The sequence below is a fragment of the Vipera ursinii genome (genome assembly GCF_947247035.1).
Source record: "Vipera ursinii genome assembly, chromosome: 16".
Taxonomy (NCBI): Eukaryota; Metazoa; Chordata; class Lepidosauria; order Squamata; family Viperidae; genus Vipera; species Vipera ursinii.
Genome location: NC_139529.1, coordinates 8,048,672 through 8,064,573, shown reverse-complemented (window position 1 = coordinate 8,064,573; position 15,902 = coordinate 8,048,672). Strand labels below are relative to the sequence as shown.

Below are 15,902 nucleotides of genomic sequence, written 5' to 3'. Positions count from 1 at the left end.
CTCCAGCCAATTTAAGAAAGAGTAAAGCAGAAACCTCCTTTTCATATCCTACCTAGAGCGAAATACAGGTAGTCCTCAGTGACTGTTCCATGTCGCCAAAAAACTGACTTATGACCATTTTTCACACTTACGACCGTTGTAGTATCCCCGGGGTCATGTGATTTACATTCGGGTGCTCATATTTATGACAGTTGTCATGTCCCGGGGGGGGGGGACGTGATTCCCTTCTGCGACCTTCTGACAAGCAAAGTCAGCGAGGAAGCCAGATTCACTTAACAACCGTGTCACTAACTGAACCACTGCAGAGATTTGCTTAACAACCGCGGCAAGAAAGGTCTCAAAACTCGCTTAGCCAATTTTTCACTTAGCAACGAAAATTTTGGCCTCAATCGTGGTTGCATGCTGTGGTTTCCAGTAATCCTCCATTGCTCAGCCAAACTTTATTTCAGCCCTAGATCCGGAGTGTAGAAAGAGCTTGCCTTCCGTTGCAAAAGAGCTTAAGCGATTGCATTAGATCAAGTGTTCATTATAACTGATCTATTTGTTGAATCCCAGGAGGGCAAAATTTGAGTCCAACTTTGAGACGCTGACAAGGCAGAAAGTGCCATTCTTGGTAAGATAACCCAATTGTGGGAAGCGAAACGAAAATCAATTTTCTGTCTATCGGATCAGTTAGCCTTCCCCTGAAGATTTCAGTCTAAAAACCCAGATCAAATGTCCGGGAGAAAAAAAAAGAAGACAATATTATAGAAGATAATGTGTCAATAGCTTTGACTGCGGGAACCAAGTCATACAGTACTTTTTAAAAGGATTTCTCGTTCTAGCTTTTTGCGTCCTTTGGTTGAGTTAAAAAAAGTTTGGATGCCAACTAAATCTTCATTTCAAAATTGCCTTATAGGTAGTTCTTGACTTATGACCACTGTTCACACTTAACAACCGTTGCAACATCCCCATGATCACTTGATCAAAAGTCACAGGCTTGGCAACTGGTTCATATTTATGACGGTCTCAGCGTCCCGGGTCATTTTGGAGACTACGTCAGTGACTGGATTTTATTTATTTATTTACTCGCTCACCATTCATTTATTTATTAAGTTTTATGCCGCCCAACTCCCTTACAAGGTGACTCACTCACACCAAACTCTTAGCTAGTTACAAATCTAGCAGCTGCCACAGGCTAAGGTTTGGCTAGTTGTGTTTATTGTTTTAAATTAATACTTGTTGCAATTTTATTGACTGTGGTTTGTTTGTTTTTTCCTGGATTGGCTTCCTAGGAAAGACTTGAATAATAAAATAATAAACCTTTATTGTCAAAGTACAACATGTGTACATTGAGATTAGCTGAGCCTTCCCCCCCCCCCCCCCCGTGCTCTCTCCCCCCAACACACAGTGACAACAAACCCTCCATCTTACCACACCATGTGAACCACCTACACCACACACTGGCCTCCCAAGTCAGTTGAAAGGTGAGACACAGACGAGGACCATAAATAATAAGTTGCATTATACTGTATTTGTATAAGAGTGCAGAGAAGAGCAACAAAGCAACACGCAAAGAACGGTTGCAGGATTTGGGTATGACTAGTCTAAAGAAAGAAGGACGAGGGGTGACATCTTGGCACTTTTCCAGTATTTGAGGGGCTGCCACAAAGAAGAAGGGGTCAACTTATTTTCCAAAGCACCAGAAGGCAGGCCAAGAAACAATGGATGGAAACTAATCAAGAAGAGAAGCAACCTAGAACTAAGGAGAAACTTCCTACCAATTAACTAGTGGAACGACTTGCCTCCAGAAGTTGTGGGTGCTTCAACACTGGAGGTTTTTAAGAAGGGATGGACAAGCATTTGTCTGAAATGTTATAGGGTTTCCTGCTTGAGGAGAAGGTTGGACTAGAAGACCTCCAAGGTCCCTTCCAACTCTGCTATTCTGTTAAGATGCAGAAAGATGAGTAACCAAGATTAAAGCTAACCACATTTGTGAATGCAGATGTTCAGCTTTCACGGCTAAACATGGTGAAGTTGGTTGCAAATCTAGTCAAGAGATATCCTTGAGTTGAGCCTGTTTCCATATTGATAGGGGAATTAGGTACCATCAAATCTGGATTGACTCTTAGCAACCAGACAGAGAGACAGTTTCCATCTTGCTAATACAATATCGGCTTCTAATGCTAAGATGTCAGAGCATTCTAAGGATCAGAAAATAATCGTGATTATTTGAAATGCTAATTAGCAGAGTTGTTGTGTTTGTCCTTGTCACTGGGGCGATAAGATGAGTAAAGCATTTGGGCATTTCACGACGAAGATGGGAAATAAGCAAAGGCATTTGAAGGCGTTTGTGGGCCTGAGTGATGAATTATTTGAAGATTCTCATTGTGACATCTTGATAGCATTCTGCCAGGAGTAGCTCAGACAGCACTCGTCAAGGAAAAGGCAAGCAGATCAGTGACTGACATTTTAGATGTAAGAATGGAAACAAGGAGATGGATTTTTGTCAAAAAAAAAAAAGTGCTGACGTTTACATATGGTCTTAAAACAAGATGGTGATGATCCTTGGAGAGCTTCAAGTTGCTGAGATGGGTCCACCATATTCTTCTCAAGGTTTATCTCAAGGAGAACCACTCTTTCATATGATCACTAGGAAAGACACGATAGCAGCCTTCCAATATCTCAGGGGCTGCCCCAAAGAAGAGGGAGTCAAGCTATCCTCCAAAGCACCTGAAGGAAGGACAAGAAGCAATGGATGGAAACCAATCCAGGAGAGAAGCAACCTAGAACTAAGGAGAAATTTCCTGACAATGAGAACAATTACGGTAACCAGTGGAACAACTTGCCTCCAGAAGTTGTGAATGCTCCAACACTGGAGGTTTTTAGCCAAATCCAAATGATTCAGAAGGCATGATTTTGTAGAAAGGTTTGAGTGGTTTCCTCCTTCCTTCTTTCTTTCTTTCTTTCTTTCTTTCTTTCTTTCTTTCTTTCTTTCTTTCTTTCTTTCTTTCTTTCTTTCTTTCTTTTTCTTGTTAAGCCTATATTGGCTGGAGACCATACACTGAAAATGAGGCAGGACTGGTGGAACGGAAGGGGCTTGAGCACAAAATGTAACCAAAATGTAATTTATTTAAACTAATTAATGCAGGGAATACAATCGCTCCCTCTTTGGCCTGGTAGAAATTACGCTTCTCTGCTTAGTTTCGGAAAGTGCCTTTGAGGCCGATACCCACAGCTTTCGGTGACCTTGAGCTCTGTGTACTTGCCCTGAGTAATTTCAAAGGGGCCTTTTGCATACAGCTTTGATCACAGGCATAGAATTGATAAATCTTCTCTCTTTGCAGCAGCCGGGCCTGAAAGAATGGGATAACATTATTAAGGTGCTGGGCAAGGAAGGATGGGATGTGAGAACGGCTTTGGGGGAGGAGGAATGCTGCCTAGGAGACTGTTAGATAAAAGGAGAGCCCGCAGATGAATAATGGGCAGAGAAGGAAACGTGGAAGGGAGCTGATCTAACTTATCTGGCAGCAAAAAGGGATCTTGGGAGATTTGTACTTTCAGACTTGCAAGATCAATGTCAGCCTTTCGAGTAGACCACGCAGGAAACACGAAAAGATAAGCCAACTCTACTTTAGTGGAGAGCCAGTTTGGCCTAGTGGTTAAGGCACCAAGGCAGGCTCTGGGAGACTGTCAGTTCTAGTCTCATCTTAAGGAGAAAAAACAGCTGGGGTCACTCTGTCTCACAGCCCAACCTACCTCACAGGGTTGTTGTTGTTGTGGGGAAAATAGGAGGAGGAAAATGTCTTGGATATGTTCGCCATGTTGAGTTATTTGTAAAAATAATAAAGGAGGTATACACACCATAAATAAATAAACTCTAAAGTGACCTTAACAGAATCTTGTTATCCTGTCATTCTTCTCTTTGTTAAGTTAAGCGTACCTAGAACCTTGAACTGCTCTTCGTAGGATTTAGCCTCCGGTCCCCTGATCAGCTTTGTTGCTCTTCTCTGCACTCTTTCTAGAGTTTAAACACCTTTTTTGCATTGTGGTGACCAGAACTGGTTGCAGCCTTCCAAATGTGGCCTGGCCAGTGCAGGATAGAGTGGTACTGGTTTTACTTACGAATTCAGAAAACAAACTGGCAGCTTGTCGTGAGCTTGCTGACTGCAGGATCTCTTTGAGTTGGAGAAATTCAGTGACCTCATCCGAGAGGATTTATAGAGCACTAGGAGCCATTTAACCCAACTCATGATTCCCAAAAGGGTTTCAGAATTTGCTGAAAGGGTTGAGGTAAAGTTGGAAGAGACCCACAGCCTGTTTATATCCACATCTGCCTTGGGCAGCTCACATTGTAGGCAGGGAGGAGGAGGAGGAGGAGGAGGAGGAGGAGGAGGAGGAGAAGAAGAAGAAGAAGAAGAAGAAGAAGAAGAAGAAGAAGAAGAAGAAGAAGAGGAGGAGGAGGAGGAGGAGGAGGAGGAGGAGGAGGAGGAGGAGAAGACGAAGAAGAAGAAGAAGAAGAAGAAGAAGAAGAAGAAGAAGAAGAAGAAGAACAACAACAACAACAACAACAACAACAACAACAACAACAACAACAACAACACTGGTGTCTTTAAAAGAATTTTGCAAGTTAGACCTAAAAGTGTTCAGAGAAGAGCAACAAAGATAATAATGGGACTGGAGGCTAAACCATACCACCAACAGTTGAGGGAACTAGCTATGTCTAGTGTAACAAAGAGAAGGACTAGGGGTGACGTGGTGACTGTCTTCCAGTACTTGAGGGGCTGTCAAAGCACCAGAGGGCAAGACAACGAAGTAACGGGTGGAAGATTATCAAAGAGAGGTCCAACCTAGAACTAAGGAGAAATGTCCTGACAACAAGAACAATTAACCAGTGGAAGCACTTCCCTCCAGAGGTTGTGGGTGCTCCATCACTGGAGATTGTCAAGAAGACACTGGACAACCATTTGACCAGGATGGTACAAGGTCTCCTGCCTTTGGCAGGGGGTTGGACTAGAAGACCTCTGAAGGTCCCTTACAGCCCTGTGATTCTATGTTCTATTCAGGAAGCACGTGTAATATATGCGAGGAAGACTTTGAGAGACTAGGGAAGGAAATGCTGCTTAGGGAACAGATAAGAGACCGCAGAGCCCTCGGCTCTATTATGGGTGGAGAAAGAGATTCAAAAATCCCCCTTCCTAATTTCTCAGGCTGTAAGGAAAGAGCGGGAGATATGCACTTTCAGACATGTAAACTTATATTAATGTAGCTTTACAATAAAGTAGAATTAGCATAACTGTCATGTTTCCTGTCTACCTGTTTCCAAGTCTACCTGGAAAGGCTGACATCAGGAACAAGATTATTCTGCTAGAGTTCCTTATCACGCCTCGACGTTTCGCACATATTAATCGTTTTTATTGTAATCCCTTCCTGAGTGTTGTCTGGCCCCATTTAACCTGGTTTGCTCTATCACCCTTTTTCTGTGGCTCTGGGTGATACTTGAATCATCCAGAAACCGAATGGCTGAATTGATTTTCTGCAAGCCTACTCATTGGCCAATTTGCAGGGAAATGTCAAACAAAGGGTGTAAATGATTTAATTTGACAATCATGCTGCAAATCTGCACCGAGAGGCCTCGGTTGCTGCACCACGTAGCCAACGTGTTGATTGAAAAAAAATAATAATAACCAGGGCTGCAGGGGAAATGAAATAAATGAGGTTCCATACTTCCCTGTCTGCTTTTGACTAACAAGCTAAGATTCGGTCTTCAGACAAATTGTCCTGGCGGGGTTTGTGTTCTTGACCAATATTTGTCATCAAGAGCTGAAGAAATGGCTGGAAAAGAGCTGGGGCGGGGGGGGAAAACGGTCCTTTTCGTGTAAAAGTTCCCTACCAAGAAAGGAAAAAATAATAAAGTCACAGGGAGTTTCCGAGTGGTATGTCTAATCTAATGAAGAGAAGGACTAGGAGTGACATAGTAACAGTCTTCCAATATTTGAGGGACTGCCACAAAGCAGAAGGGGGGGTCAACCTATTCTCCAAAGCACCTGAGGGCAGTGTAGGAGATGTGTAGGAGGGATCAAACACGTCATAAGTCATGGGTCCCGGCACGCCCGCAAGAGATCTAACTTCAGCCCACTTCGAATGCCTTCTTATCTCCTGCTCATTTCCCTTGACCGCTAGTTGCTCAGGTTCTTCTAGATAGTTTAAGCTTGCGATAAGTCCTTATACTCGTTTGAACTCTCCTGATTTCCATGGCGCTTGACAGGCAGATCAAGAAGTACAGCTGGAAGATGGATGGATGGAGGGAGGGAGAGATGGAGGGAGATGACAGAAGTTACAGATGGAAGCTTATCAAAAAGAGATCCCACCTAGAAATGGAGAGAAATTTCCTGGCACAACAATTAATCCGTGGAACGGCTTGCCTCCTGAAGTTGTGGATGCTCCATCGATGGAGGTTCTCAAGAAGGAGGTTGGGCAGACATTTGTCTGGAATCCTCAAACAGAAGGCTGGTCTAGAAGACCTCCAAAGTCCCTTCTAACTCTATTGTTCTATGTTCCGTGTACCAATAAAGGAGAATATTTGTAGCTCAGAGTTGAAATGAGGGGTCCTTGGTGCTTTCCGAGCTTGCTGGTTTTCTTGCAGATGTTTCATTACCAAACTAGGTAACGTCACCAGCATCGATGGAGTTACCTAGTTTGGATAATGAAATGTCTGCAAGAAAACAAGTAAGCTCAGAGATCGCCAAGGACCCCCTCCTAAGTTCTGTGTTTCTGATTATTCCCTAATTCAGACAACACCACATCTAAAGAACTTCAAAAACTAGAACAATTTTAAGTGAAGTTTTTTCACTCCTTGAAGGAAACTTTCCAAGGCAAGTTGAAATGAGAGCCAGTAGGAAAAAACTGCAAGATTTGTTCAGTTGCATGCATAAAGTATTGACACATCCATCATTTAATTCATTCCCGCTTTCTTTATAATACTGAGCTGCTCCTAAGGGTGGGTGGGTGGGTGGCAGCTCAGAACACTTTTCCCTTTTCCAAAAGCCGCACAAAGGCCTCGTTCCTGCGAACCACGAACTTGTCAGGAAAGATTAATTAACAAATTAGGATGGGGCTGGGATGTTGCCGAGGGAAAAGGTCGTGTGTTTTTAAAATCAATTCCTCCCTTTGCACAACCCAATTTTCATTTAAGTGTAATTGTGTGATGGGGGGGGGATTTTGGTGAAGTGACACGGCAAGGTATCTAGAGGCAGCCAGGTGTGTTTTAAACTACCTTCTGGTGACACATTTTTGTAAAAAAAAAATGGAGGTGAAAGAACTGGAAAGCTGGTAATTTACACCTATAAACATTTGTGACTTCTTTCTTTCTTTAAGTGGATTTATTTAAAGAAACAGGTGGAAAATTCATGGGGGACCCCAAAGAGTGAGTACAGGTAGTCCCTGACTTACAACAGCTCGTTTAGTGACCGTTCAAGGTTACAACGGCACTGAAAAAAGGTGACTTACGACCGTTTTTCACACTTACAACCGTTGCCCCATCTCCAGGTTCACGGGATTGACCTTCAGATGCTTGAGAAGCGGTTCATGTTTATGACGGTTCTCAGAGTCATGTGACAAGCCAAGTCCATGGGGAGGCCAGATTCACTTCACAAGGAGGGGCGACGGGGGCAAGAAAAGTCGTAAAATGGGGCAAAAGTCCCTGAACAAATTTATTTTTTTATTTTATTTTATTAAATTTATATACCGCCCTTTCCTGAAGGACTCACTTAGCAACATCAATTCTGGGCTCTATCATCGAGGACTACCTGTAGAACGTTTCCACAATGAAGGAGGGAGGGAGGGAGGGAGGAAAGAAGGGAGAGAGGGAAGGATGGAAGAGGGAGGGAGGGAGGAAGGAAGGAAGGAAGGAAGGAGAAGAGAAGGAAAGAAGGAATGAAGGATGAAGGGAAGGAGAGAGGATGAAGGGGAGGGAGGGAGGGAGGAAGGAAGGAAGGAAGGAAGGAGAAGAGAAGGAAAGAAGGAATGAAGGATGAAGGGAAGGAGAGAGGATGAAGGGGAGGGAGGGAGGAAGGAAGGAAGGAAGGAGAAGAGAAGGAAAGAAGGAATGAAGGATGAAGGGAAGGAGAGAGGATGAAGGGGAGGGAGGGAGGGAGGGAGGAAGGAAGGAAGGAGAAGAGAAGGAAAGAAGGAATGAAGGATGAAGGGAAGGAGAGAGGATGAAGGGGAGGGAGGGAGGAAGGAAGGAAGGAAGGAAGGAAGGAAGGAGAAGAGAAGGAAAGAAGGAATGAAGGATGAAGGGAAGGAGAGAGGATGAAGAGGAGGGAGGGAGAGAGGGAGGAAGGAAGGAAGGAAGGAAGGAAGGAAGGAAAGAAGGAAGGAAAGAAGGAAGGAAGGAAGGTTTCTATGATCCTCAAATTCCCAACAACAACATTAGGGTAAGATTTCTTTCCAGGAAAACATAAAATGAGGACGTCAACTGGCTCAGAAGCCAGCAAGTCAAAAGGTTGATGGATTGGATGCAACCAAAGAGACATCAATTAACTTCCCACTCCTTCATCCAGTCTTAAATCCAGAGATTCCAACAGGGCATAAGAAACTGATTTGGCTTTTGTTTCCTTCTTTCCCTCCGCAGTCCTGGCTGCGCTTTAAGCACCGCAAGAGTCTCGGAGGGCAATGGAAGATTTGTCCTGTTCATTGCAATGCTGCTGCTTTCCGCCGCGACCATTTCGAAGTAAGTGCTCTTCAGCAAAGCCCGGTTTTTAATTGAGGCAGATTCTCTTCTGTCCGCAGCCTCTGCTTCTGTTTATCTCTGCCCAGCTGTAAATTAAGACTGCACAGCCACTTCCCTACATCAGCCTGCAGATTTATTTATTAATGAAAATGCTTTGGAAGGCTCAGTCTCGCAATTTAAAATAAAACAGGTGTTTAAGAAGAGTGGGATGTTAACTTAATAATGAGGGGGGTTGCCCAGCCAGGAAGACGCAGTTGTTACGTGAATCTGGGTCCCCCATTGACTTTGCTTGTCAGAAGGTCGCAAAAAGGGACGCTGCAACTGTCGTAAATACGAGTCAGCTGCTAGGTGTCTGGATTTTGGCTACGTGATCACGAGGATGTTACAACGGTCGTAAGTCTGAAAAACTGACATATGTCACTTCTTCAGTGCCATTGTAATTTTGAAGGACTCCCTGTGTACACCCAAGCACTGGGATTTATTGCTTATATGAAGAACTTTGAAATGCTGAGCTTGGAGCATCAGCCAAAAGATAAATTGTGTTTGGCAGAAAGAGGCTATTTCTCTGAACTTCCAATCCTTGCATCCCTACTTTTAAAATTGAGTAACGTGTATGTATGCAGGGAGCTGAAGAAAACCTCGATTTAATGCGCATATTTGTCCTGTTCAAAGTGGGTTCAACGAGGGAAACAAACTGAGGTTAGCAGCAAACTCTGGGGATGAGATAGCTTTTAAACCGGTGTTTATCAAACTTGGCGACTTAACGGTGTGAGGACCAGCTCCCAGAATTCCTCAGCCAGCATGGGAATTCTGGGAGTTGAAGTCCGCAGATCTTAAAGTTGCCCGGTTTGTAAAACAGGGATTTAAACTGTCCTTTATAAACAACTTAACATTCTAAGCTAAAACAAACCAAGACTCATTACGTTGATTATAGCGTATCAATTCAACTGCACCCACAGAGCATCTAACCGGCATATCTAACAACTACTTTTCTATACTGCAAATGGTCCGTGCAGCCACATCTATTAATAATAAAGTTGACATTATTGCAATCCTTCACATTTACACTTGTATAGATTTATTTCCCATCTGCTGTTCTCCGGAAATTAGTTTATTTTACACCCGCATGATGAAGCCAATGGAGTTTCGCTTTATGCTTGTTTTTTTTTTTAGGAACTCCCCCCCTCCCCCAATATAATCAAATGTGGTCATGGTAGCAATTACCATTTCTTTTTTAACATTATGATGGACGTCGGGGAGAGGGGTAAAAAAGGAGATTTAATTCTCCCAAGAGTGCAAGAAGGTTGGATGTCTGCCAGTAGGAAGGGAAGCGAAGGAAGGAAGGAAGGAAGGAAGGAAGGAAGGAAGGAAGGAAGGAAGGAAGGAAGGGAGGGAGGGAGGGAGGGAGGGAGGAAGGAAGGAAGGAAGGAAGGAAGGAAGGAAGGAAAGAAGGGAGGGAGGAAGGAAGGAAGGAAGGGAGGGAGGGAGGAAGGAAGGGAGGAAGGAAAGAAAGAAGGGAGGGAGGGAGGAAGGAAGGAAGGAAGGGAAATGAGATGGAAGAAGACAGAAAAAGAAAGAGAAAAAGAGAAAAGGAAGGAAGGAAAGCAGAAGAAAAAGGAAACAGAAAAAAGAAGGAAAGAAAGAAATGAATGGAGGAAAGAAGGGGGAGGGGGAGAGAGAGACAGAGAGAGAGAGAGAGAGAAAGAGGGTGGGATGGAAGAAGGGAAAAAACAAAAAAAAGGAGAAGAAAGAAAGAAAATGGGAAAGGAGGAAGGAAGTTAGAGGAGGGAGAGAAAGAAATTTCTCATAAACTTGGCATTTGCCCCACCCCTGAAGAACAAGAGATTTGCGAGACTCAAAGAGCAATAGGTTCGTAGGGGGGAAAAGCCCATTTTTAAAATCCTTTACATCTTCAAATTCTGCCCCCCCAAGCTCTTTCCAACCCACCCATGGCTTTGCTTGCTGTCCAAGACAACACAAAGACCAAATTTCCTGGCCCCTCCCTCGAGAAAGAATCCCCCCCCCCGGGCCTGCCTGATTCCCTTCTGAGGTCCCACCAGCCTTCTCCTCCCTTGCCTGTCCCCCGTTTGATTTCCACCTTGAGGAAAGGTCAAGAGGCTTCAGTTTGGGGGAAGAAGAGACACCCCCTTACCGTCCATCCTCCACCATCTGTGGTCATGTCACAGTGAACCTGGAACCCCTCGGGGTAGTGAGTGGGGAAGATGGAGAAGACCCCGTCCCCTTGTTGTCCACCGGCATAGACGTCAAAGCAATCCCGAGGCCTTGAGCCTGTAGCGAGAGATGGCATAAAAGGATAATTTGATGAGAAGAATGGGGGAAACGAAGCAGGCAGGAAGGTTAATTAATAGCCTAATTAGAACTTCACTGAACTCTTAAGGGAGGGGGGGCCCTCCCTTCTCAGTGCTAGTCATTTATTGCTAAATTGCCTTTTCTTCCCCTGGTTTCCAGTCCCTGGATGAACTTTGAAGGCTCCATTTGGGGGTCAGATTGAGACCAGGGATGATAGCTCAGACTGGATGGAGGACAGGGAAAGGCATTTCTCCCTCAGCTTTGCCAGACCACAAAAACGTGCATTTCGGTCCTCCTGGCTAACCATGGACCACCTACGGGAAGGTGGAAGGTTTTGGAGAAACGTTCATTGAGGCATGGAGGAAAAAGTCAGCCCAGATTTGATCCTGAAAGCAAAAGTAACGGTTCCATTTTAAGACGAGAGACATTTTAAGATGAGGAAATGTTTCTGAGAGGAGAGAATATTTGTAGCTCAGGGATGAACTGTGGGGTCCTTGGTGCTCTCTGAGCTTGGCTGGTTTCTTGCAGACGTTTCATGACCCAGCTAGGGAACACCATCGGTGCTAGAAGGGAGTTGGGAGAGAGGAGGAGAAGGAGGAGAAAGGATTCACTTAACAACCGTGGCGAGAAAGAGCATAAGACGAGGCAAAACCCACTGAGCAACTGTCTGGCTACCGATGGAAATGTTGGGCTCAGCTGTGGCCCATAACTGGAGGACCGCCTGTACTGCTGGCTCAAGAAGGAGAAGGGGGCAAGATGACCCACCGTTTGGACATCCTTTGGGCCGTGGGCCCCAAGACGGGATCCGCTGGAGGTCCGCCTTCATCCGTGGCCGGGCGAGGCTCCGCTCCTTTTGCAGCGTGTCCAGAATGTCGCTGACGGAGCTGACCAGCCGCGCTATGTGGGTCTGGCTTTCGGAAAGCAGCTGCGTAGAGAAGCATAAATCAAATAAGTCAACACAGAAAGCTTTTCCTGATCCTCCGCGGCTTTTCGTTTTCTTGTTTCGAAAGGCCCTAAACACCCCCTTTGTTTACCACTAGTCCTCGACTTACAATCAAAATGGAGCCCAAAATTTCTGGGGCTGAGCAAGAACAGTTGCTAAGTGAGCTGCAGTCATTAAGTGAATCCCTGCGGTTGATAAGTGAGTCACACGGTCGGTAAGGGAATCCAGCTTCCCCCATTGACTTTGCTTGTCAGAAGGTCGCAAAAGGGGATCACGTGACCCCGGGATGTGGCAAGCATCATAAGTACATGCCACTTGCCAAGCCTCTGGATTTTGATCACCTGACCAGGGGGATGCCGCAACGGTCGTTAAGTGTGAAAAAAGGTCTTTTTTCAGTGCTGTTGCAAGTCTGAACGGTCACTAAAAGAATAGTCATAAGTCGAGGACTGCCTGTATTGAATTTTTCCATTGACAAATTAGAAGGCCATTCATTTATTTCACCAGGAAGGAAAAGAAAAAAAAAAGAATTTGTTGAGCCGAGCGGATGCCATGTGTGTCTTTTTTTACAATGGGAAGAAAATCCAAATATAATAATTAATGATTCCTCCTCCCAGTTTATTTGAAAGCTCAGACGTGACCCCTTCACTCAGAAAATTGCTAGTTTCTTCTGCAGGCTGCACCCCACAACTGAAAAACTAGGGGTCATTTCCATCAATGTCTTAATTCGGTCAATGTATTGATCTGACCTTTGGATTAAACTTACGATTTTTAAGGTGGGTGGTTTTTATAGTTCACCAGCCGGTGTAACCAATATTTCTAATTTCACACCCCTGCCGGCTAGGAAGCAAAGATCCTCTTGACTTGTCAAATACAGCAGGCAGATATTTATCACAATTGTGGTGAATCATGCTTGCCAATAGTATATGAGCCCTGCCACTGACTATGGGCTCTTTTTTTTGCAAAAGATAAATTATTTTGATTTCTGCTCAGAAGAATAAATGGCTTCAAAAGAACAGCAGTCAGAAAGTTGCTGGGGAACATTTTAGCCTTCTAGGAATTGAGGTTCGTGATTGAAAATCGACATCAATGCACAAAGCAAAACTCTAAACAAGCACGAAATGTCCAAATTTGCAAATTAGTGGGGGAAAAAATATTGTTTTCTTTGTCTTTCAGGGGCCAATGAAAATCTCCCCAAATGTATTTGAGCAATGCAAGTGAAACCTATGGTTGAATATTCGAGATTGCTGTAACATTGAAGTCCGAGCATTGGCTTATGTTTGTGCCAAAAAAGAAGAGTCTCAGATTTAAGTTCCAGATGTCCCAGAAACAGGTAAAATCTGAAGAATGTTGGCTGTTATTAAGTACAGGAAGTCCTCCGCTATACAACAGTTCATTAAGTCAGAGTTTCCCAACCTTGGCAATGTTAAGACAACTGGACTTCAACTCCCAGAATTCCCCAGCCAGCCACGCTGGCTGGGGAATTCTGGGAGATGAAGTCCAGCCGTCTAAAGATTGCCAAGGTTGGAAAACAACGCATTAAGTGACCAAGAAAAAGCAAAAAAAAGTCCAGTTGCCTCTTGGAAAAGCACCTTTGGGACAACCCTGACCTGAATGACAAGGAATCTCCACAGACATTTGAAAAAGGGGGCAAAAATAAGCATACTGACCCTCCCCCGGAGAAGGAGTGGAATAGATAAAGCATAGAGGGCGACTGTTAAATAATAATGAATAAGGATTAAAAATACAAGCCAGCATTTAATTTATCCAGTCTCCTGTTCTTGGAGATCAGGGCTTATAACCCCCCTTTCCCCCCCGCCCCCCCAGCTGTCAAAAATGTCTTAAAAGGAACACGTGGAACCCTGACAAAAATCTATATTAATTTTTGTTTTATGGACAGTTATATTTAATTAAAAACCAATACAGGGCCCACAATGACTTCCCAATCTCGCAGTTAATTATTTCCCCTTCTGTCACACTATCCCTGGAATGGAGGTCTCAGAGAAAAGTTCCCCACATTTTTGTAGATCACAGGGTCCTCAAACTTCATGTGGCACTTACTGTGGTTTTTATTTTCTTTGGGGGCTTAGCTTTGTTGAGTTTAGTTGTTTCCCCGTGACTTACAACCACAACTGAGCACAGCACAACAATTTCTGTTGTTAAGCGAGGCAATTGTTAAATGGGTTTTGCCCCGTTTTGCCCCATTTTTTTGGTCATTAAATGCCCGGTCATAAATCAAAGACTACCTGATGTGGGGGGGGGGAGTTTTATATCCATCTCCTTCCATTTCAGTTCTTGGTGACTTAGTCGAGTTCTGTCTGCAGAATTTTCTTAGCGACAAAACAAGCAATTTGCTTCCTTTTGTGAGGCTCAGCGCTAAGCAGGATCCAGCCTGCTTATCAATTGGAGAGGAGACCACTGGGAAACCCTCATTCAAAGAAACATCAGAGAAGGTTACAGCAAGTGATTTCCAAGTAGCTATGAAAATTCCACGGATGTGGCCATCCTATCCACAATAACCTAACCCTGTTTTCCATTCTTGAAAAATCAGTTGGAGAATTTATCCCACTTCTGAGAGAAATCTGAAGACGTTCCCCCACCCAATTTCCCCAGCCACAGTTTTGCATGTTTGAAAAGCTGTTGAGGCTGAGTGCTGATCGTGTTTCTTTTATCTTTCTCTCCTAGACTTCGCATCCTGCTTCTAAAGAAAATGTTGCAACGCAGTTAAGAAGAAAAGAAATTGTTGTGGTAAAGAAAGCTTGGTTATATATCAAAAAAAGAACAATCTCGGCTGCCCTGTTGGGTCGTGTGCCTGCTGTTTTCAAAAATTACCCAATTTCCAGTGGAAAGAAGACCGAGTGAGGTAAGATTCTGGAATTCTGTAATAGCCAGTTGATGTAGCTTTGCAGGTTTTGCATGCAAGGCCACCTGAGAGTCAGCATCGGCTAGATTTGCCAACGGCCTCACAAAATTAAAAAAGGATATACACACCCCATTATGTACACGCTGCAGTTGTGCTCTTGAAAAGGCAAGCTGACAATGGCAAGAAGCTAAAGTAGGCACTTTGCATTTCATCTCAAAAAAATAAAAATAAAAATCTGCAATTCAGAATAGAATATTGCCCTTGAAAAACGTAACGACTTGGTAAAAGATTAATTAGCACTTTAAATTGTGTCTGGTATTTAATCTTGTCTGGAAAAATTGCCATAAAATGGGAACATCCTCTAAATATCCATGGCTCTGACCAAGATTGTTTAAAGATGGTCTGAAGCTGCTGTTCTTGGTTTGAGACCTTATAGTTTAAGAGGGAGGGGCTGACGGTGCTCTTAGAGCAGACTTTATCATCCTCAACAACTTTAAGTACTGGAAATCCTCAACTTATGACAGCAATTACAACCAGAGCATCCATTGCTAAGTGCTGTGGTCATTAAGTAAATGGAGCCTGATTTTATGACCTTTGTTGCAATGATTGCTAAGCAGGTAAAAACTTAGCAGTTTTGACTAAGAGTCATTAAGTGAATCACACAATTGTTAAGCAAATCCAGCTTCCCCATTGACTTTGCTCATCAGAAGTTCCCAAAAGGTGAAACCACGACCCTTGGGCATGGCAACCGTCATAAATACGAGTCAGTAGCCTCTGCATTTTGATCACGTGACCAGGGGGACGCTGCAACGGCCGTAAGTCTGGAAAACGGTTGTAAGTCACTTGTTTCACTGCCGCTGTAACTTTGAATGGTCACTAAGTGAACTGTTGTAAGTTGAGCACTTCTGGGCGTGCCTCTTGTCTGGACTACCTCACAAGGCTGGCGGTAGCTCTTTCGCTTTGAACCCAAAGTGTCAGTCTAGCTCAGGGGTCTTCAAACTTGGGCCCTTTTATGACTTGTGGACTTCAACTCCCAGAATTCCTCAGCCAGCGTGCCTGGCTGAGGAATTCTGGGA

General features: G+C 44.1%; 1 protein-coding gene across 1 annotated transcript in view; it reads right to left on the bottom strand.

Moving 5' to 3' along the window:
- The window catches only part of FIBCD1 (fibrinogen C domain containing 1), a gene marked incomplete at both ends in the record, with an annotated part of 41,978 nt that overhangs the window by 7,078 nt on the left and 18,998 nt on the right, over window positions 1–15,902 (bottom strand). The window contains 2 exons of the mRNA XM_083374855.1: window positions 10,866–11,002; window positions 11,789–11,948. Of these exons, the coding sequence (XP_083230981.1) occupies window positions 10,866–11,002; window positions 11,789–11,948 (297 nt within the window). The remainder of the gene's footprint in view (window positions 1–10,865; window positions 11,003–11,788; window positions 11,949–15,902) is intronic.